The 22113-nt window shown below is 44.8% G+C and overlaps 1 protein-coding gene across 7 annotated transcripts in view; it reads right to left on the bottom strand.

Annotated features, from left to right (window-relative positions):
• The window catches only part of FRMD4A (FERM domain containing 4A), a 374382-nt gene that overhangs the window by 81405 nt on the left and 270864 nt on the right, over positions 1 to 22113 (bottom strand). For all 7 annotated transcript variants that reach the window (XM_061368139.1, XM_061368140.1, XM_061368141.1 and 4 more), the window contains 2 exons: positions 21104 to 21198; positions 13027 to 13119 (listed from right to left, as the gene is read on the bottom strand). In XM_061368139.1, coding sequence (XP_061224123.1) covers positions 13027 to 13119; positions 21104 to 21198 — 188 coding nt within the window. The remainder of the gene's footprint in view (positions 1 to 13026; positions 13120 to 21103; positions 21199 to 22113) is intronic.

The following is a 22113-nucleotide window of genomic DNA, read 5'->3' on the forward strand; positions in this document are numbered from 1 at the left end:
CCCCCTTCAGATACTGGAAGGCTGCTATGAGGTCTCCACGCAGCCTTCTCTTCTCCAGGCTGAACAGCCCCAACTTTCTCAGCCTATCTTCATACAGGAGGTGCTCCAGTCCCCTGATCATCCTCGTGGCCTCCTCTGGACTTGTTCCAACAGTTCCATGTCCTTTTTATCTTGAGGACACCAGAACTGCACACAATACTCCAAGTGAGGTCTCACAAGAGCAGAGTAGAGGGGCAGGATCACCTCCTTCGACCTGCTGGTCACACTCCTTTTGATGCAGCCCAGGATACGGTTGGCTTTCTGGGCTGCGAGCGCACACTGAAGCTGGCTCATGTTCATTTTCTCATCAACCAGCACCCCCAAGTCCTTCTCCTCAGGGCTGCTCTGAATCTCTTCTCTGCCCAACCTGTAGCTGTGCCTGGGTTTGCTCCCACCCAGGTATAGGACCTTGCACTTGGCTTTGTTGGACTTGATGAGGTTGGCCTCAGCCGACCTCACAAGCATGTCAAGGTCCCTCTGGATGGCATTCCTTCCCTCCAGCGTATCAACCGAACCACACAGCTTGGTGTCATCGGCAAACTTGCTGAGGGCACACTCAATCCCACTGTCCATGTCACCGACGAAGATGTTAAACAAGACTGGTCCCAACACTGATCCCTGAGGGACACCACTCGTTAATTTTGATCCTTTGTCACTGGACTCCATGAAAGTTTTACCACTGGCTTGAATTGACTCTCAGCTCTTAATTCTGCCTTGAGATCTTTATGGGGAAAAGAAGCTCAGGATACTGTCAGTTAATGACTGATTCTCACATATAAGTGTGTTGTGAGTTCCAGTAGTAACAGAGAAAGCCTGGATAGGTTCAGTGAGTGATTAAAGTGAATTTTTCTTTGTGTTTTAAGTAGAGAAAAAAACACATCTGTCTGCCGTCCTTGTCTTTACAGTGATCTTTAAGTCGCAGTACTGTGGCAGCAATGTTCCTTACATAAATTCCAGTACTACTGTGCCTTGTCAGAGGCAATTAGAGTAGGGAAGGTGCCAGAGAAATGCTGTCTGCATCAGGAACTTAAAAGAACAAGATGCCTTAGAAACATGGGTTGAGATGCAGGGTCCAGTTACAGGGAAACCGTATTCCCTGACCCTGGGAGTGGAGCTCAGAGACCTGCTGGCACTCCTGGGGCTTCACACTAGCACTGGAGGGATTGCCCATGTTGAGTTATTTGCAGAATTAAGGGCCTTAAATATAACCTTCTTAGGGGTAAAGATCAAAGCTTTGTAGTGCTCATAAATGTCTTCTGAAGGCTCTTCAGAACAGTGTATTTCCTGGCAGATACAACCAACTTCATGCTCACTGGAGTGACAGGAACATTTTGAGCTCATGTTCATCTTCTGAGGAGCTCCTACTATTGTCATCTCCCTCTTCTCCCCCTCCAGGAGAGTTCAAATGAGACATAAAAATAAACCCCAAATTAACCCCCCCCACACATTTGAATGTAGGGATCATGAAGCACAACATGGTCTTATGGTTCTTTTCTTGGTTTCTACTGGGTTTCACCTCTTGTCTTTAAAACCACCTCTCATTTTTTGGCAAGTAAAAATACACTGGGCTTTAGAAATGCAAAACCGGTGCTGCACTGAAAACCTTCTTACTAGATCTGTTCTCTTGAGTGCAGCTGGCTTTCCATCTGCTGAATTCATGGAGGAAAAGGGTTATTTTTCACATTCTGTGAGTCTTGAAGAACCTCCTCTGCTTATCACCACTACCAGCGCTCTCCAAGTTGTCACAGTAGGATCTTTAATTCCCGGGTCAGAAGAAAACACGAACATTTATTCCAATTTTTAATCCCCAAAAGCTTTTTATTTCCTCAGATCAAACGAGACCATCCCCACCATCACTAGAGGGCAATATTGCATTTCTTATGGCTGCTAGGATCTTTGCCAAGGCTTTCCACATAGACACACATGAACAATCATTTTCTGTACCAGATTGAGTCTCTCAGAGCACAGAGCCTGCACATAATTCTCCATCTTCACAAAGAAAGCCCAATTCTCATGTGATCCCCAGAATGGAGAGTGTGCTGGGGAGCTACTGGCTAGCACACATGCACCCAGACAAATGCAAACCATGTGCACCAGGGAAATAGTGCTACTTAAAAGAAAACAGATTTGCAGAGAACTCCTGTGGGATTTTCTGTGTGGCAAGCTTGGAAAACCCGAACTGGAGCAGGCTCCCCTGAATTCACAGAAAGGGGAAGGGAAAGACACATTCTATGCACTGATCCTGACTGTCAGACCTCTGCCTGTGTTAGTTCCCCTTCTTAGGGAAAGGAAACAGCATCCACAATGGCCAATGTCAGTGACTAAGGAGGCAGGCAGAAGCATCCAGCTGCTAAGGCAATGAACCAAGCAAAAAAATCTGGGTTAAACTCCTGACTTGGACACGAGTTTCATTGATGACCTTCAGAAAATCATTTAGCTGCTTGGGGCTGTTGGGCTGTGTTTGGGAAATACTCCTCCCTCATCTGCCTTCCTCTGCCTGTTTTGCCTGTTAAGCTTTTAAGCCCTTTCTTACAGCATCTTTCAAGATGATCAGTTTTAAGGGGCAACTCTCAGATTTCTGTTGAGGACTCCCCTGAGAGCAGCATTCCTCCATGTGGTGTGAAGCTGATAGATCCAGGGAATAATGGATGGGCTGGACGGAGAAACAGGCAGTGCAATGTGTCTGATGCTTCAGCTCTGCTAGACCTCTTGCAACACAGCCTCAAGCAGCTCCTACAAGAGGTTCCTTGGTAGCCAGCAACTGCTGCTATGAGAAATGAGGTACCCGTGAGAAGGGGAAACACCCCACAAGACTTTGTGAGTGTAAAACCCAAAGAAATAATTTTTTAAACAGTTGAAAAGATCAGCCAGTGTTAATCTATTTCTGCATTCCCCCTCCCTTCCCACGCCCAGTAACTTCTAATTCATCAAGTACATTTTCTAAGCTTTAATTAAATAGACCAGTGAATATTACGCTGGGTAATGAACACAAAGTGCCTGTCTTGGCTGCTCCCTCTCAGCAGTAGGAAAATAATAATGAGTACTGCAGAAGGTAGCTTGGAAGCTGCTGCATCTGAAATGTTTAAGGCTTTTTAGCTGCGAGGCCATGTCTCGTACTGCTCTATATTAAGCGTTGCTTAACTGACAACTTGCTCTGAGACAGCTTAAGCCCCCTCATGCCGTGATGAATGGCAATTCCCATTGTAACCAGCCAAGCACAGACATTTATACGGAGGTGCCTGTGAGAAGCAGCTGTGGAAAATCCCGATCCTTGGGTGATGGGAAGCTGGCACTACTGTAATCTCTCCCTTGTGTTATATGCAGGCCTACTTCTGAGCTGCAGCAGGGTAAATGCCTGACTATGCCTTGGACTCACCAGTTGGATAACTGGTTCTTTAGGACGTGGAGAATCCCTTGCTGCTACTGCCAGCCCCATATGTAAGCCCAGTTGTGTGTGTGCAGATGGGCAAATTTATCAGTGTTTTGAAGGTGCTTAATCACCAAAAGAAACTGTCAAATAAAAAATGATGAGCATTCCTTCTAACACCCAGCCCCAGACATACCTCATAAGCCTGAACTTGGCCACCAGGGACCAGGCTCTGAGCAATCTCTTTCCTGACTGTGCAAATATACTGTCGTAGCATTTGAGATCACAAACGAGTTTGTTTGCAAGCAGAACCTGCCAAATGTTAAAACTATTTCACTGTGGTCTTCAGCATAATGATATTTCGAAACATGGCCACAGCAAATGGATGTCTTGTCTGCTTCAGGTGTATATCTGTCCTGGGGCAGTGGTATCATCCTACTTCTTGTGAAGTTTGACTCTGGTAGGACCTAGGTGGTCCAAAAGGCTTTTATCCAACAACAAAACCATTTTTTTTTTTCACCAAAAAGAAGCATTCCAAAACTCCCATGCTAGTGCTATGGTGCAAAACAGAGGTGAGCAGTACCTGGCAGTGATGGGGAGGCCAAGGATGGCACTGGGGGTGTTTGCTGCTGATCAAGGTGACTGTGATAACACTGTGGCAGTGAATTTTTGGATGAGTTCCTGCCTTTTCCAAAGGGCAGGAGCTGCAGACTCAATATTGGCAAGGGGGGTACCTTCGCCCCAGCCCTGTGATACTGCTTCTATGCAGGGAGGCAAAACAACCCTCTTCAGCCTATTAAGACTAGGAAATGAGAAAAATTCCAGAATAACGATCCCAAGAGGCTCTTCTTTCCCCTGTTGAAAACATTATTTTTCCCATGAAAAAGGAAAATAAAGGGGAAAATCAGATTTCATGGACAAAGTCAGAATGAAGCAGAAGGATTTTGGTTTGGTGGGGAGTCGCATTCCCCAATGTTTTCTCTTGCTTTAGGTGGGAAATGCATTCAGACACAGGAGAAAGGATTGAAATGGGCAGGGGTGTCTCCCATGTCCTTCCCAGCTGCCTTTTACTTCATTATTACAAAGCGATGGATAAGGGAGAAGACCCCTTTTGTGCCTCATCCATCCTGGGGTCTGGCTCATTATCCCTCACCATGTCATTCAAAACCTCAGAGGATAATTTGAAAAATATGAGGCAATTTGCTAACCAGGAGAAGAAAAATTACATGTATCGGTATAATGGACTTAAATGTAGATGTCATTATGTCCAGTGTCTCATGCTAAATGAGTATTCTGAGCAGCTCAGGCTGCAGAGCTCCTTTTATGTTCCAGCTCTGTTTGCTAATAGTCATGGGTGCACACCTTCATGTGCTGACACTTAAAGCAGACAGTGGTCATCCTAAATAGTTGGCCTGTTAGGTTATCAGCCAGGAATGAGAATAAGCCATGCTAAGAAAGCTCCATTTACCTCATCTTCTTCATTCATTTTGATTCTGATCCCGTGCCCTGTCCCCCCTGTACTTGTGCCATGTTTAGGCTGCCCTCACCCACCACCTGGAGTCGGTATACAGGGGACAGGACAAGGAAGAGAGACCTATGCCAACTTTTACCTCACTGCAAAGAAGCCACAAAACTGGAGGTGAATGTAATTCCAGGAAGACAGGGAATTACAGCTAACAATAAAAGAAAAGCTGTGGGTATTGTTTCACCTGAGCCTGTTCCCTCTCTCTTTCTCACGAACTGTACTATACTGTACTGTATAAAGGTGAACCTGTACCTTTGCCCACAGCCCGTCCATTTTACTCAGTGTTTGTAAGAGGTTGGCCCACAGAACTCCTGGAAAACCATGTGTTTCTATGCCTCAGCTTCTCTATATACAAAATACTAAGACATCTGCTTAGGAATGTATAGAGACCAGCTCTTTCCTCTTTTCCAGGCTGTACATCCTGAGAGTTTTCACAAACTGCAGACTGCTCCGTATTGACACAGAGAAGGGAAGGAATTGGTGGCAATGCAGGGACATTCCTCCCTGATGTTTGGTTACAGCATCAAGCACCATCTGGAAAGGCACTGACCTCAGTACAGGGAGTCCCCTGTCCTCTCACCAGCTGGGGGACCAGGCCTGACCAAGCCGTAAAAGCATCAAACTAAGCCAGTGTATTCCACAAACCACTCCACCCTGAAATGTCCTGTGGAGCTGAGCTTGCCAGAGAAGTGCATCTTTGTACAAAAAAACTGTTGCATCTCCTCTTGGCCTGGAGAGATGTGGTTGTCTGTGCCGAGTGTGAGGCAAGAGCAGTGACTGGATGACAGCAGCGTGCTGCCTTCCTCTCTTCCTCTCCCTCCTCAGTCATCAGGGGAATTTCCCCACACCCTCCTGAGCACCTGCTCTTTGATCCTTACCAAGAGTGACACGTTGGCTATTAGAGGTAACTCGATGGGTACAGTGTCTTGCCTAACACCATCCTTCAGTGTAGAGCACCTTTAATTTGAGGACCTTAAACCAGTTTATAGGTCCCTCCATCCGTTCCACCTTGTTATTAGCAGCACAGGAAGGTATGATTTGGCAGTGAAAGCCAGCACGGGGTTTACTTACTCACTGGATCTACTCCTTTGATGCCACAGTGATGGGAACCCTCATAGACCTTCCTGCTTGCTTCTCTGATGACAGCAAATCGCACCCACTGGTGTAAGGTGTAAATGCACAAATTGCAGTAAAAACGGAAATAATGTCTGCATGGCTTTGACCCAGTCAGAGAATTTGTGTGTAGGCACTGACATAGCTAGTGATGCTTGATACAAATTAGGTACAAATCCTACACTGACAGCATCCATCATTTCTGCATAGTACCTATCATGCTGTCTAAATGCTTCCCCAAATTAGACAAGACAATGCTGCCAGCATCAACACATTCAAAATGTGGCTCAAACCAGTACATTTTCAGAATGCTGCTTTTTCCTCCCCTTGGGTGGCTGAATAGAAAGCAAACCAACTTCTCCCCTTCTTTAAGCACAGCTCGCTTATACAAATACATTCCTAGTTAAGCAGAAAACAGAAATGATGTTATGGGACTCAAGAGCCAGACTGCTATTAAGATGTGTGTGTAATGGATGGCTTAGCTCAGAGCTGTGTGCTAAGTAGCAGAGCCCCATTAGTTCCCTTCATCAAGCAAAGGTCAGTTTTCACACAAGTAAATCTTCCAACTGGACAGAAGTTTCTCATATCTCTAAAGAGACTCTGAGGAGCAAAGCCTCCCCGCAGGCAATTTATTACACCTTCTCCCGGGTGAACAGAGCAGGGGGCCACCCTGAGAAGGCTGCAATAAATTGTCTTCCAGCACAAACAAGGTCTGAGCAGCTGTATTTATACACTGGGGCTGGCTGGGAGGAGGGGGTTTGCAGGGATGCTGGGTTTTGGGATCTTCCTGCGTAACCTACACCAACCAGCAAAAGACACGTTACACACAGACAGCTGGGTTATGGCACAGTTTTGCCAGACCGTGTTAACCCCTGAAGGCAGCTTGGTTGGACTGGATTGATTAAAACTCAGGTTTAATGTTCTGATTTTTTGTTGTTATTTCTATTTCTACAGCACCCCAGCGGTACATGGAGCTGTACAGACATAACGTGAGTAGCAGATGGCTTTTTGTCTCCCCTTACATGTAGCATAAATTGACTGGGAGCTTGGTGTGAGGAGTTACTGGCTCAGTACTGGTAAGTGAGAGAGGGTGAGGGAGCTGGAAGGAGATCAGCAAAGAGATGGACAGCCTCAAGGATGAGGATGGAGCACTCTGAGGTGCTGAAATATTTCAGGTCAGTGCCCTGAACTTCCCTGGAGTGATCAAGCTCCACTACAAAGTGGGGCTCTCCTTGCAGTTCCCCTTTGCAGAGGGGTCTGCAGCTGACAAGAGAAGAGCAGAGCAATTTGTGTATATATGATTTCCCCCCAGCATCTTCTCCTGAGTGCTAGCAGGTGAGATTAAGCATATCCATGGGTGAGAGCAAACTCTGCCACTTCTCTCCCTCTCCCCTGGCTGCAAAATGAATGTATTTGATAATCTCCTTTGGCCTCTCTCCCCAGTTCCTGTAAACCCACATCTCACACTTTGAGCAGAGAGAAGGCTGCTCTTTCTTCCTCCTCAGAGGCAAGAATCAGAAGCTGGTGATTCCTCATTCCCTGCCTGGAGCAAAGCAGTGGAGTGCCACATACCCCTGTCTGGTGGGGAAAACTGTGGATGGAGAAACACATCCCATTATGTGCAAGACGAATAAATTGCTCTGGTTAATTTAGTGTGGTTCTACTCTGCTCTTCCTGCCACAGCAGGCTGCTGTCATCACCATCCCCTAATCTAATTTCTTGGAGAGAAGTGAAGCTGAGTGGAAGTGAGTGGCACACACAAACATGGTGAGCTGGTAGAAGGATGTCATTATTCTGCACCCCTTATGTGTCTTCTGGCCAATGTGCATTTCAGTAACAAGTTGTAAGGTCCATCTAACTCTACCAACAATCCATATTAGGAACCACTGTCTCCCTTCCAGAGTCAGTTGCTTCCAAATGATCTCCTGCTTCTGTTATTTTTAACATTAGTCATTTTCTAATGGAATACTGGTTTAAAGACTGGCTATAAAGGAGGGCTGGAAAACTAAAATAGCATAAGGCCTCACTAGCAGCTGAAATCTGGTCCAATTCCATCCAGGTAGTCAGGCAAAGCCTTGGACAGGAAATGCCTCTTCAGCCCTGGCTGTACCAGACCTATCTGAAATCATAATCTGAATTTGTAGGCTGCCTTTGATGCACACAGAGGGGATTCATCAGGTGTAAAGAGGTAGCTACAACGTGGATGCCTACATCTGAGCAGAGGTCTGAGGTCAGAGAAGATATGTAGATATCTTAGACTGAAACTTACCAAATTCTGAAGCAGTCATCTAAAGTAAGTCACAGAATCACAGAACTGTTTGTGTTGGAAAAGACCTTTAAGAGTCCAATGGTTCCCCCAGCACTGCCAAATCCACCAATAAACCATGTCCCCAAGTGCCCCATCTCTATGTCTTTTAAATACCTATTGGGTTGGTGACTCCACCACTTGCCTGGACAGCCTGTTACAGTGCTTGTCAACCCTTGCAGTGAACACATTTTTCCTAATATCCAATCTAAACCTTCCCTGGTGCTGCTTGAGGCCATTTCTTCTGCTCTTATTGCTTGTTACTTGTGAGAAAAGTCAGGTGAATTGTTTCTGAAGGGTGCCTATTTCTTTCCAGTGGTTATACAGGGAAGCTGCACTAATTAGCCCTGATATAGGACTGTCTATCAGGTGAACATCTCGGGCTTGGTGTAGTCAGTCTCATTTCAAGACACTGCCTTCAACCTGGAGTCCTGCTGGTGCATGAAGAGCCACATTCCTTCAGGTCAAAAGGGGCGATGACACACAGGAGATTTTCACTCTGTGTTTCAGTGCTGATCTCTTATTCAAGGCCACTTTGTGTAACTGTGGTAACCTGGCAAAATCTCTGGACTCAGTACTGAGAGTCCTGAGCCCCCATGGCTCTCGTGCTGACTCCATCCTAGCCAGCACGTACGAACGCATGACAGGCATTGCTGAACACAGGCATTCCTTTGTGGGAATACTGCCGGGCCATAGATACAAACTCTGCCCCACAATGTATTTGAGTATCGAGGATTTATTTCACATTTTTTTCCATGCTTTTCTGAAAGAAAAGCCCTTCCATGTGAGAGCTCTTCTGATTTAGCGTGACGACTTCTGCAGTGAGTTGTCACTATTCAGCTGGTGGAGCTACCCTGAGAACACATATATCCATTCCTGGGAAAAGATCCACCAGCAAGTGAATTTTGTTTGCTAAGCTTGTTCATATAAATTAACAGCATGACAAGCACCCAGAAGAGAAAGAGATGAGCCCCATGCTGGTGGTTCCCTAGCTAAGGATTGCTAATCCCACAAGGCCATTGTTTGAGGATGAGAATTCACTGTAAAGCCTGGTCGACTTTGCTTTCCATGAACAAACAGAGGGTCTATGCTCTGGTCCTCTCTCACCTCAAAGATTTACATGCAGGGAGTAACTTTGGCTTCCTTCTCCTGGCTGTGTGAATCAGAGCAAAATGCTTCCCTCCCTGCCAAAAGTGTAACAACCCTTATCTGAACCTTTCTGACCTCCTTGCTCTTTGTTTCTCCACACTTTACTTAGGTTCCTGTCCTTTACCAGTACAGTTTTGCTGTCCTCTTTGGTCTCAAAACTCCTCAGTAAAACCAACTGATCAAGCAATCCTTCCTTCCTTCCTCCCTGTCCTTTGATTCTCCTGGGCTTTAGCTGTGTCTCGGCAGATGCCGATGAACCTGTTCCCCCAACAACCAAGCAACCAGGGCTTTAGAAAGCCACCTGCAGAAGCTTGTTGTAAGATGAGAACTAACATCACTCCCATCCAGTTGCCAGACATCCCACCACTCCTGCAAGACATAGGGCACTCCTCTTGCTTTCATGTATTGCTCTAAAGCAATGTAAATGGATATTAGCAGAGTCTCATAAAATGACATTGCACGACAACAGCCATGGGGCTGCACAAACAGTTCTGATGACTTCCTACATTCCTATTGTTCTCAGCTTCCAGAGGAGCCCTAGATGTCAACCTGAAGTCAGAGAGGCTTCAGTTAGCTGTGCAAGTGTACAAGAGCAAAAGCAATTTCTTCTGAACTCATGCTAACATCCTAATAAAATTCTCCTTCTTTGACACAGCACTGTGAAATTTTTGGTCTTTGAAGTAAAGACACTAGACATCAATGTTAAACCCCAAGGAAATATGTGTCAAAAGACAAAGCTTCAACAGTGCTACAGAGATTTAAGTAAGGGAGGAGAATTCCTTAAAGCCTGTGAAACTTCCTCTTTGAAGCATGATTTTTCCAAGAAGCCTTTACTTAAAAAAACATGCTTCCCGTTAGATGTACTTCTGGAGCAACCTAAAAACTGTGGCAACCTTGGTGGGTATGCTGCCCATCAACATTGCTGCAGGCATGGTAAGGGTAGAAAACAGTTTTATGGTCACATAAAAGGTGAAAATGGTTCCTCTGTAACGTCTCCTCTTCACAAACTGCAATTTACTGTTCTTGCCTGAAGCTTCATGTCTCCAGTCATTACCCAGTGTGGCTGAATTGTACATTTACTTCAAGTAGAGGGAAAAACCCACATGATTACTAAATCCTGATACAGTAAACAGCTTTCTCTGTAATGAACATCTGGCACATCCAGTCACTTGTGTTACTATCTCACCAGTTAGGACCCCCAGCACCAACTTCATCTTCATCAGCTGTGATGCTTGAGAGAGGTAATGCAAGAAAGGTATCTGCAAACACAGGCAAGCCTTTAGCAATGATATAATAGGTGTTATGGGCACCCAGCACATTTGTAATGAGGTATGGTACAGCATTAGTTAACTCTGCTTTCCATCTCATGGAAGCAGGTAAGAGGAAACATTCATTTTATGGTATGGATGTGGACTGCCTAATTTGGTCTCTTCACAACTTTTCCTTCAGCCCCTGCTTTAGCTGCCAAGCCAGAACTGAAAGTGCTGGGTAACAGATATGTGGGGCCTTTCCAACTTCAGCCAGCTGGCTGGAATTGCTTTCTTCTCCGCTTTCTTGCCCACTGGCAGATCTGTGGATGGACATGGGAACTCTTTACATGCTGGGAAACTTTTTCAACTTCTTGCCAGCATCTGACATCAACAGGGGAAATACACAGTAGAAAAGCCATGGTAAGTTAATGCCCATTCATAATGCTTGAGGCATCTGGCCTTCCCATCCAATTCGTTTTGTAACTCAGTGTAACAATCCACTCATTACTACCACAAATAAGAGCATAATCCCATAATCAGTCTGTTTTTACACACTGACCTTTCAGATGCCAAATACTGACTTTTCCCCTGTGGATTTCCCTGTGGATTGCAATTCCGGAACAGGAGAGGTCACTCATTTACTGTTTTATGGATCTGTAGTCCTAATGGACTGTCTCTTGGCTAAGATCCTGAGAGAACTTGTCTCCACTGTGCTGCCAACTCTCACAAAACAATACAGATGGCAATATTTATGCTTGTTGAGTGGTCTTTAAAATGAACATGAGAGTGGCTCAGTAGCACCAGCTTTTACTTGTTCAGCACTCCTAAAATGTGCGTTTGGCTCTTCCTCAGTCAGAGGTTTTCCTGCTTTCCATGGGATCCCTGCCCGTGCATGGAAAACTTGGTCCCTAGGCAAGATGCGTGGTAACAGAGCTACATGTTCTTATGTCCTTAATGAGTTAGTTATGTTTTTTCTCTTTTAAATTTGCCTAAAAGTCTTTTGCACTCACAGTTTTGCGTAGTCCTAAGAACAGGTGGATCTGGATTGTATATACTGGAAATGTTCAGTGCATCTCTCTCTGCATCTACCCTTACGGTTTGAAGAACCCAAAATGTAGACTAAGAGCTCTTCTCCTGGGAGGGAGCAGGCCAGTCCTGCAGTCATGAGGCTTTATGCACCCTTGATTTGTCCTAAGATATCTCCACCACTAAATATGTGGACATAACAGAATAGAGTCTCTTCTCTTGAGAGACCTCCCTTGTCATTGAAGTTAAATGGAAGACAATCACTATGCAGGGGGAAAAAACTTAACTTAGGGGAGGAAACTCAAAAGTAGGTCTTCATTTTTTGTGGGTAGGATGGAATGAATGGGTGCGATGTCAGATGTAATATAACACTGGGATGGAAAAGCTAACTGGAAAAGACAGTAACACTGCACTAGCTACTTCTAGACGTGAGCTATCCATTAAAAGTAAGTCAAAGCCCTCAACTTAATTCTGTACATATGCCATCCTAACCCCCAGCCTCTCTCTGGGTGTTTTAAAACTGCAGCAGCACTTTTGTCTTCTAAGAATATATCTCCCTGGGAGGCAAAAACGCTTGGAGTACACAAGAGCAGCTTCTAGCAGATTTCAGATACTAAACAGGTCCTTTCAAAATTCCCAGATGGAGAGAAATTCCCCCACACTGCCATGACCTTCATTAAAACCTTTGTAGTCCTGTAGTAGTTTAGTCACATAGTGAATATGTTCTGTGCCCATACAGAAGCCAGCTGGTTGCCACAAATGCCATCATTTGCTATTTGCAGGTAATTCATTACGTGGTTGAGTCCAGGAGGCAAATACGACAGAGCTATACCGAGATTAATTTGGTTCCTGACATAACCCACACCCTGGGCACAATCCACAGGAGATGGATGGCTCATTGGCAAGGAAGTGTTTAAGAAGTCTTTGTTCTGCAGCCCTACCCAGCTTGGACATTCCAGGAGTTCAAACCCCACAAATACAATGTAAACACATAATGTCTGATCTTGCCCACATACAAGGTTTCTCTGTGGGCAGCTATGGGTGTGCAGTAGTCATGTAGTAATGTGGCTACTACTTATTTGCACTTGCGTGAGAAGAGCTGTCAAAGCCAAAGAGCTCAAAAGAAACCACTTTAAAAGTGTTTGTTTGTCCAGAGGTCTTTCTACAGCATGAGAAACCAATAGCCTCATTTCCTGCCCTCTAGGGAACAGGTTATCCATAGCTGCATCCTATGGGAAGGGCTTGCACTTACCTGACACAAAAATACAAAACAACCGGTCCCGACTTCTTGGGGAAGTCATGTTCCAACACCCGGCGGTCCAGCTGGAGCCAGTTCAAGTGTCCCCTGGCAAGAGAAGAGACAGCATTGAGCCCAGCACCAAAGAGGTTTCTCACTACTCATGGCAATGAGGTCTCAGGTGTTTCAAAAGATGAACTGGATTGCATGCCATTTGCCCTTGGCTATTGCCTGGTATTTGAAAACCACACAGTACATGTTTGAGGAGTGGAGGCGATATCGTCCTGGCAACATTTCAGGCTGGGAATCGAACTGCTAAAGTTCAATCTGTCAGGGCGAAAGCGCTGAGCAGGCAGGACAGCCCAAAATGTTATGAGCTTCACCTTTTTATTACAACCCCCTGGAGCACTTGTATCATTAAAAGTCTGTCAAGATTTTCATTAGAAACCCTTGTTGCTGGGGGTTTTCTCAACCCCTGCAATATTTCACTCAAGGCTAAACCTGACTCTACAGCCCCAGACAGTTTATTTACCACCCACGAGACTGCAGTAGCCTCTCTAGCTTTGCCCAGCCTTCGTTTTTCCTCCTTCAGAGAGCTCCTAAAAAACAGCTGCTCTATGAAGCGTTCCAACTCCAATTACCACATGCTGCTTTTCTCTTGCCTAGATGGTACCTGTCGCTATTATTTTCTCCTATAATTTATCCATTCGTGCCTTGCTGCTGGAAGCTTTGCTGGGCAGAAGCTCTGTTCTTTGTCACGTTCCCCACACTGCAGAGCTCTGTGTGTGTGAGAGAGGTATGTTATAAATACCATTATTTGTATTACGGGGCATCTCACACCCCAGCTGAGGTAAAGGCCCTGTTAAATTAGGCACTGTGGAAATACATAGGGTAAAATTCAGGCTCCACTGAAGCTGATGGGAATTTTGCCATTGCCTTTGGTGGTGCTGGGGCTGCATCCTGTGAGCATTTTGCTATTGGTTTCAGTCAGATCGGATTTCACCCAGAGGGAGAGGCAGCCCTTGCCTTCGGTGTTCTGCCGTCTAGACAAGCAAGGGGAGAGAGAACTGAAGTGATTTTGGGGAGAATCTTGCAGCAAATGAAGCAGGAAATGGAATTCAGATGTCCTGAGATCTATTCCAGTGCCTATTCCCCAGCTAATCCTCAAAAATAATTCTTTATTCCACTAAAAAAAAAAAAGTGGAAAAAAGACTTGTTTCTTGAAAAAAATCATTAAATTAACTTCTAGGGTTGCCACAAGCCTTAGCAATGTACCCTGTCAGCAAACACACTCAGCTTTCACAAGGGTCTGCCCATTATTTCTTAGCGGTGTTTGTGCTTTTGACACCTTTGGAAAGTAAGAAACAACCTCTATTCAGCAATGCAACTGGATTTGTAGCTTCCCCACTCCATCTTCTCTGGAAAAATAAAGGGGAAAACAGCAGTTTAAGGAGGCTTTGAATCACCTGAATTTCTGTACAGCTGCCCTGGCTTGTGACGATGCAGAAGAGTATGGGCAGCTCAAGGACCCTCCAGCACTTCCAAACCAAACCTTCCTATGATTATATGATTCAGTCATTCAAAATTACTTGTGAACCCCACTGGTCACTCCAGTGAGTTCAGAATCATCAGACATTTAACTTACATAGAAGCCATCTCATCTCAGATTTTACTGTATAGAAGTCAGATATTCAGTTTAGGGAGCCTTTGCATCTGTTTTACAAGAGTACTAACTCTCAGCTAGGTACAAGCAATACATGTGGAGTTGGGGACTTTTCAAGCTCATCCTGGACATCTGTAGGTTTACAAAAAGGATCAAAGCCTTTTTTATCCCCTGCTCTAGACACCTGTGTGTTTCTTTCCAAGATATTTTAACTTTTAGTCAGTTTTTTTCTGTAGATAAATTTTTGAAGTAGTAATTTAATCTATCTCTTTTGCAGCGTATGGGCTGAGGGCAAGTCTGGGACAGTGCTGTGCAGTGATACTGCCCAGGATCGGGTGTAAGGGTGGCTGTGTTAACTGGGATGGGTGTATGGACTAACTGGTTGTGTTCTGCATGTGCAGCATGATGGGGTCTCCTTCAGTCATTTCTGCTGCTGGGATGCAGTCACCCAGCTCTAGTGTGAGATCTCTGCATTGTGCCCTGTTCAGCACAGATGAGGCTTGGTTTTTAGAAAACAGATGCTCCAGGCTGCTAGAAAATAAGCCCCACTGAAAGATCCTCAACCTCAGCATCCAAAGATTATAGCGTCCATATTTCCCACTGCATCACCTTCTTGAAATCTATCCTTTCTCCTAATTCTTTTTTTGTCCTTAAGTGCTGTTCTATTTCTTTTAACAGGACTCAGGAAGTCTGAAATGAACTGTGAAAGCCAAAGTACGCATGGGGATTGAAACTAGACGTGCTCACCCATTCCGAGCCAACATACAAAATAAGCATTTAACCATGTAGGCCAAGGTACAAAACACTGTCAGAGCAAGGAAAAGCCACACTAAGCCTGACATCCTATCCTGAACCTGTCCAGCTGCATTTATATCACCAAAATAGCAGCCACCAGCAGCTGATGGCATTACACACCGATTCCCTCCAAGACTGATTTGTTGACAATGGACTTACTGTCTACCTCTATGTTTATTCAACGGCAATATCTGGGTTTCCCTACCAGGTACAGCAAAGGGTTGAGAAGCCACTTTGCACAGCACAGTAATTCACTTCAGGGTATTTCTTATTTTGAAAATACTTGTTCTTTTCATTCTCCCTGCATTTGAACTTGAGAAACTGGTTGATATAATCAGTAAAAAAGAAATATATGCATATATATATGCATACCAGGTTACACATTTATGTTGCACACGTACACAGTTGTGTGTACTGAATAACACAGTTAATTGCCACCGAGTTCTGGGGTTTAAGAGTTTCATTACTCTCATCTGCATGGAGCTTAAATTCAAAGCTCCTTCAGAGGAGGAAGGTCACTTAAATCACTGCCAGGAGCAAACTGCTCACTGTACTCAATTACCACTTACAGTCTTTCATCAGTGAGGGCTTCTGCACTGCAGATTGTCACCTAACTCCTTGTTTCCAAGTGTGCATGTGTGGCATGTAGAGAGCAGCAGCAATGAGCAGTTGCTGGCATCTGCCTGAGAACGTGGTCTATCAGGGAGCCAAACTCCAATGACATTACACCACAGAAGGCTTTGCTCTGCAAGCTGCCTTCCTGTCTTCAGAACTATTCATGGAGCACAATCCCATGTAAGACAAGGAAAAGTATGGGCATATAACCCCAGGCATGTAGCAATCCTAACAGTTTTCATGGACCAATTTAGGCAGCTTGTACTAAACCATTCATACATGCTTATGTCTAGCTGGATTTCCTTCATGGTTCAATTTAGAAACACAAAGCTTTTGTTTCATTATCACCATTGATTTGTTCATTTGGGCATTTATATCAGTGTGTTCACAAATAGTGGTGCAAACAGTTTTGGGTGACTACAGAGAGTTTGAACTGGAAGCCAGATCATTTATCTCTGTTGGCTGTACTCATGCTGGCAGTTAAACTGGTGTGTAGATAGCAAATACATAATTGCTTTTAGAAGAAGAAACTGCATCCATTTAGGTTACAGACTGAGTATGGATTTTCGTGCCCGAGGTTCATGTTGTCGATTACATGCAGTAGTTCTGTTTTCTTTTATCAGGGCTTTCAGTAAAGGGTGGTACATCGATGAATCCTTTGCCTCCAGGTGGTTCTGGTTATGCAGCTTTACTGTTGAGTGTCCAGTTTTCTGAAAAGCAGATCCACATTGGTCTGTATTTTAAAGGTATTTGGGCTAATAAACCAACTCACACCTCTTCAGTCTCGAACCCATGTTGAGTTGAATGGGCATTAAGAAAGACCCATTCACATAATAGAAACCATATAAACAATTTTTCATTTCCGTCAATCACTACAGAAACGAAAATTCCTTTAAACTCACAGATTTTCTCATTTAAGATCTTAAACCTTTAACAGAAATACTTTTTTGAAGGGGCTGCAAAGCTCAAGGAGCCATGAGTTTAACTGTACAGCTTTTGCAAAATGGGGGACTTGGTGACAAAGGAACTGGTCTGATGCCAGAGCAGGATGAGTTCTGAGAGCTGCACCCTCCGTTGGGCTGGCTGTTCAACCAGGACATGGATGCCTGGTCGCCTGTTTTGGCATTGCCACATAGCTGTGGGGTGGAAATAGGCTTCCCCCCAGTTCCCAGGTATGAAGGAGTATTCCAGGGAAGAGTGGTACACTGCTCTTCCCTTGCCATCCCCTTGGTCTTGGGCTGAGCAAGGGCACTCTCTGTCATCTTGTCGCATTAGTACAGTTTCTAGCACAAGTGTAACACAAACAGTGTGGCCTCAATGCCTTGCAGCTTTGCCGTATATATTAGCTAGCTGAAGAAGATGCTCTGCAGGTTCTCCTCTGGCAAGGGAGCCAAAAGCTGACCCATGGAGAGGGCGAGCTGTGGGATGCAAAAGTTGGGAGTTCTTCACGGATCAGGTGACTCACATCTAAGGACAATAAAGGACATGGAAAACCTGCCTGTGGCCCAGACTGGCAGCATTACCCTTCTGCAGTGAATAGAAGGGGAATCCTGACCACTTGCTCTCAGTAATGCTGGAAGAGCTGATGCCAAAGGAAAGGGCAGTTAGTGGAGATTCGTAGATTCTAGCTACAACTATCTGAAAGAAGGATGTAGACAGGAGGTGGCTGGTCTCTTCTCCCAAAGAACAGCTGATAGGATAAGAGGAAATGGCTTCAAGCTTTGCCAGGGGAAATTTAGACTGGATATTAGGGAAAATGTCTTCACTGCAAGGGCAGTCAGGCATTGGAACAGCCTGCCCAGGAAAGTGGTGGAATCACCATCCCTGGAAGCGTTCACAAACCGTGTAGATGAGGCCCTTAGTGACATGGCTTAGCAGTGGATTTGGCAGTCCTGGGGGAATGGTTGGACTTGATGATCTTAAAGGTCTTTTCCAACCTAGCTGATTCTGTGTTTCTATGATTCTATAAATAGCTGAACTGAAAAAGAAAAGCCCTTTCCCCATTCTTTTCCAGTCTTAGTCAAGCAGCACACAGGTCTTCTGGCTTTATGTGAAGCTTGGCCCCACGTGCTGTACAGGGACACCCTTTTGACCTGTGCTCTCTGCAGTTAATGGCTCGCACCATAAAGTGTTCCTATGATCATTAAAATAGGAGGCGGTATTCCCTCCTGCATAATAGTCCGACAATCTAATTTTAGTCACGCTGAATGCGGTAATGACCTTATATTATCACAAGAAACTATTAAGTTGCCAACGCAAAGGTTGTTCTCATTGATTTTCTTCTTAGGTTGTCATGATAGAGCACAACTAATGAATGGAAATCCCCAGTCCAAATAATTTCTAAATAAATTACTCTCTCAAAGCTTTTACTCTTAAATAGAAGAATTGATTTAATACTTTAGTGGCTTTTCTTCTTTCTAAACTTGCAATTTAGCCAACCCCAGACTACATTTGTGAACCGGGCTTGTTCTAGTTTAGCTGGTTACATGTTCCCTTCAAGGAAGCCACACAGAAACTCAGTGAAGGGTGAAGAAAATGAAATCCCTGAGGGCCAGTGCCACAGAATTAAAGGGTTTCTCTTTGTGTCTGTATCAGCTGTAGGGCTGTGTTAGGTGCTCTGCAAACACGCACTAGGAGACTGTTTTTCCTACTTTTTGAAGGAAGTTTTTTTTGTTTAAACTCCCATTTCACATTGCAGGCTAAGATCACAGACAGCCCATTTGATTTTCTGACGGTGACATGGGACACCCATTTCCAAGTCCACACACCTCTCCCTCTGCCTCCCGGCCCCCCCCCCCCAATATGTTTTTGACTGTGTTCAGTCAAATAAAACAATCACTTTTCGTGCCAACTCTATTCAAAGCTTTTTATAACTGAAGAGGAAATATTTTTGTCAATGATATTTTCACAGCACTGAAGGAGCCTCAGTGCAAAAGTCAGACTCACTATGGAATGGCAGAAGGGCTGCAGACCAAGCTTTGCATCTGCTAGGACTTACTGGCATGTTTCTGGGTTGCATTTACTAGATTTAATGAGGCCATCCCCAAATCTTTCATCTGGGCTGACTGAGCATCTCCTAAAATGCAGCTTGCTACATCTTGACTGCAGGGCAAGAAGGTGAGCAAGTGAGTGAGTGGATGCCATCACCTCACCCTTTGTGACACTGTGCACCCATCTGCAACTGCTGCACATCTCTGAGCAGAGCCTTGACAACCCCTGTCAGCTTCCCGTGCTTCCTCCCGTCACTAACCCAGATCTTTGCTCATGCTGCTCCATGATAAACCTGGAATCCCAGGGGAGGGTGGGCTCTCTCTAATTGCTGACACCTCCTCATTAGCTTCCCTTGCACTCCCAGGGGAGCCCTGTGCCCACTCAGCAGAGCTGAGAGCTGGGGCTGGCTCAGCTGCTCTCTGGTTGCAGTCTGACATGTGTTTCTTGTTTTGAACCTGTGCTGTTAGGACTGTTAAGGGAACATTTTAATCTCTTAGGCTGCTTTAGCTTCCCTGCATGGCTCTCCTGCACCCCTCAGACAGAACCACTGAGTAATTTGGCTCTCTCCAATCAGAAATAACACTTTGGTGAGGAACCATTTCCTCCTGCTTTTATCAGTTGCCACTGCCTCCTGCTGTTCCTCTTGTAAGGACCAGCCCTATTAATATGTGTTGGGTTGGAGATCTACAGAGTTCAGCTGCTCATGTCAGTGAGATGGGATGGATTCTGGGATCTCTTCTGTTTTGGGTCCTGCTTCTGCGTGTGCCTGATGGCAAGAGCTTCTTCATCCTGGGAGCTGTGTCCTGAGATGCCCTTAGGCTGCCCAAGTCAGGCACTTGCCAAAGGAACTGGCTTTGAGGGGCAATCGCTGACGAGATGAATGTGGATATGTTTGTGCAGTTATCCAACAGCCTCTGATTACCCGGATCATTATTCCAGTGGGAGAATGGAGCAGGCTCATGACAGCAATATTGCTGACTCAGCTGTTCTGGGAGCACAGCATTGGCTTGAAAATTTTGGTTTTTTTAAAGCAGTGTAGGTGCAGGAAGCCTCTTTCTGATTAATATATCAAAAATGCCTTATTGCAAACCAAGGTGGAGCATGTTGGGTACACAAACAAGACATAGTCCGTATGCCTAAGACAGTCTAACTACAGAGAAAAACCAGGCAGCTGTAAAAAAAGCACTGAGAGGTCACAGTCTAGGACTAATCATGGCATTTGGCAGCCTTTCAATGTTTCTTCAGGGCTAATTTTATACTTGCCTTTTAAAGAGGGGGTAGAAATGGCCTGCCTCAGTACAAAACCTCAAGTTTTATGGTAATACTAGAACTCTGGGAGCTGGGGCACAAGGTGAACAACCAACATTGCCTGGGGTGACTGCAGTGTCAGGGTCCCATCCTTGCGTTCAGCTCAGCAATAAGGCTGTTGTGGGATTCCTGATAAGGTCAGGTCCTTCCCACATTGATATTTTATGTTTAAAAATGCTTGTCATTCGCATTAATTTGGCAGTGCCTTCCTTTCCCACACTTTCTTCTTTCCCTTTTAAAAGAAACTTTAATCCGAGATCTAAAACATCAGAAATAACAGAGCAATTCTATGAGGTTGGTTCTGGGTTTTGTTCTTCCCTTGTAATAATCTAGCATTACTTTTAAGGCTGCTTCAGTGAATAAACTGAGTAACACTTTAATTGAACAGTTCCGCCGGCCTGGTAATGATTTTGTATAGTGAGTGGATCTTAAGCCCATGAGAGCTTAAGCTAACATTTCATCAATGCCACATGACACCAGCTCTTTGAACATCGGATTAGGAAGGGATTGGTACTGTCTCTGTACACCTCCGGCCATGCTTAACTTGCTATGAGAGGCTTCCAGCCTTCTGAAGAAGAGGCAATACAGGACAGACTCCCTTGGTCTGTAGACCTTAGTTTAGGACGCAGATCTACACTGGTCATTTTGCTTAGGACAAAACCACCAAGTTTTCCCATGATCCAGGGGTTGTCTCTTGGGTCTTTAATTTCTTGCACTTACGTTTCATCTGTGAATGCAATTCCAAAGTACTCCTTCTCCTTCAGGTTGAAATGAGATGCCACCAAATCAAGCAACTCCTTGGCCAAAAGCTTTGGCTGGAAAACAAGAATGAAAGGAAGTGATTAATGAGGAGAACTCAGATAGTACTGCACTATGCTTCTGGAGGGAAACGCTATCTTTGAAGGTACCCCACTGCTATTGCTTTTATGTTCCTGCTGGTGTTCAAGCTGAAGCTGCAAGCAACATTAACTCCTCAAAATGAGAAGTAGTTTCCCTCCTAGGAAATACTAAAAACCTGCTTAATGTTTCTGCAGACAGATGAGCTACTGCCTGCCAGTGCTTAGGCCTACTATGACCAGCTCCTTCATGCCTCTCTGATAATTTTAGTTGTTAAAGCTGTTTATCAAGGACCTCTGCAAACACATTTCAGACACCCACTCTCACACACGCAGCGCAGATACACGTTCATAACACTAAGAAAATACATACTGCCAAAAGATAGGATGTGACAGGACCAAATGAGAAGTAAATGACAGAACAAAATAGTTTCCCATTCAGTATTGCTTGTCGTTTAGAGATAAGGTTATATCCTCAAATTTAAGCACTTGGAAAGGAGGAAAGTAACACACAAAATACTATTTGTAAGAGCGTGAAAGCGCTTACAATCTCAGGGAAACTATTCACTCTATATGGAGACAGTGCATTACTACCTTCTCTACAAAACCTTATTTGACTTTTAAGTATAATGTTTCCTCCTTCCTCTATGAATTCTCACCAGCTCTGCTGAGTCCCTGTTTTTCCTTCTGGACTACTGAATTCTTGTCCACAACAAAGCTCTTGTCCTGACCATCACTGGTAGGAAACAGGGGTACAAAAGATCCAGGTAGATGCAGCCTGTTTTGCCCCAGCAGCACTGGCACACCTGGGGTGAGAGATCCCAATGATGTCCTAGTGCAGTTGCCAGCACTATCCAGACTGCTTCTTTATGCACACAATGCAAGGATGGTTTC

Source organism: Neopsephotus bourkii, unplaced genomic scaffold, assembly GCF_033783945.1.
Source record: "Neopsephotus bourkii isolate Nb327-2 ecotype Australia unplaced genomic scaffold, CSIRO-AGI_Nbou_v1 NB_1423, whole genome shotgun sequence".
NCBI classification, from domain to species: Eukaryota; Metazoa; Chordata; class Aves; order Psittaciformes; family Psittacidae; genus Neopsephotus; species Neopsephotus bourkii.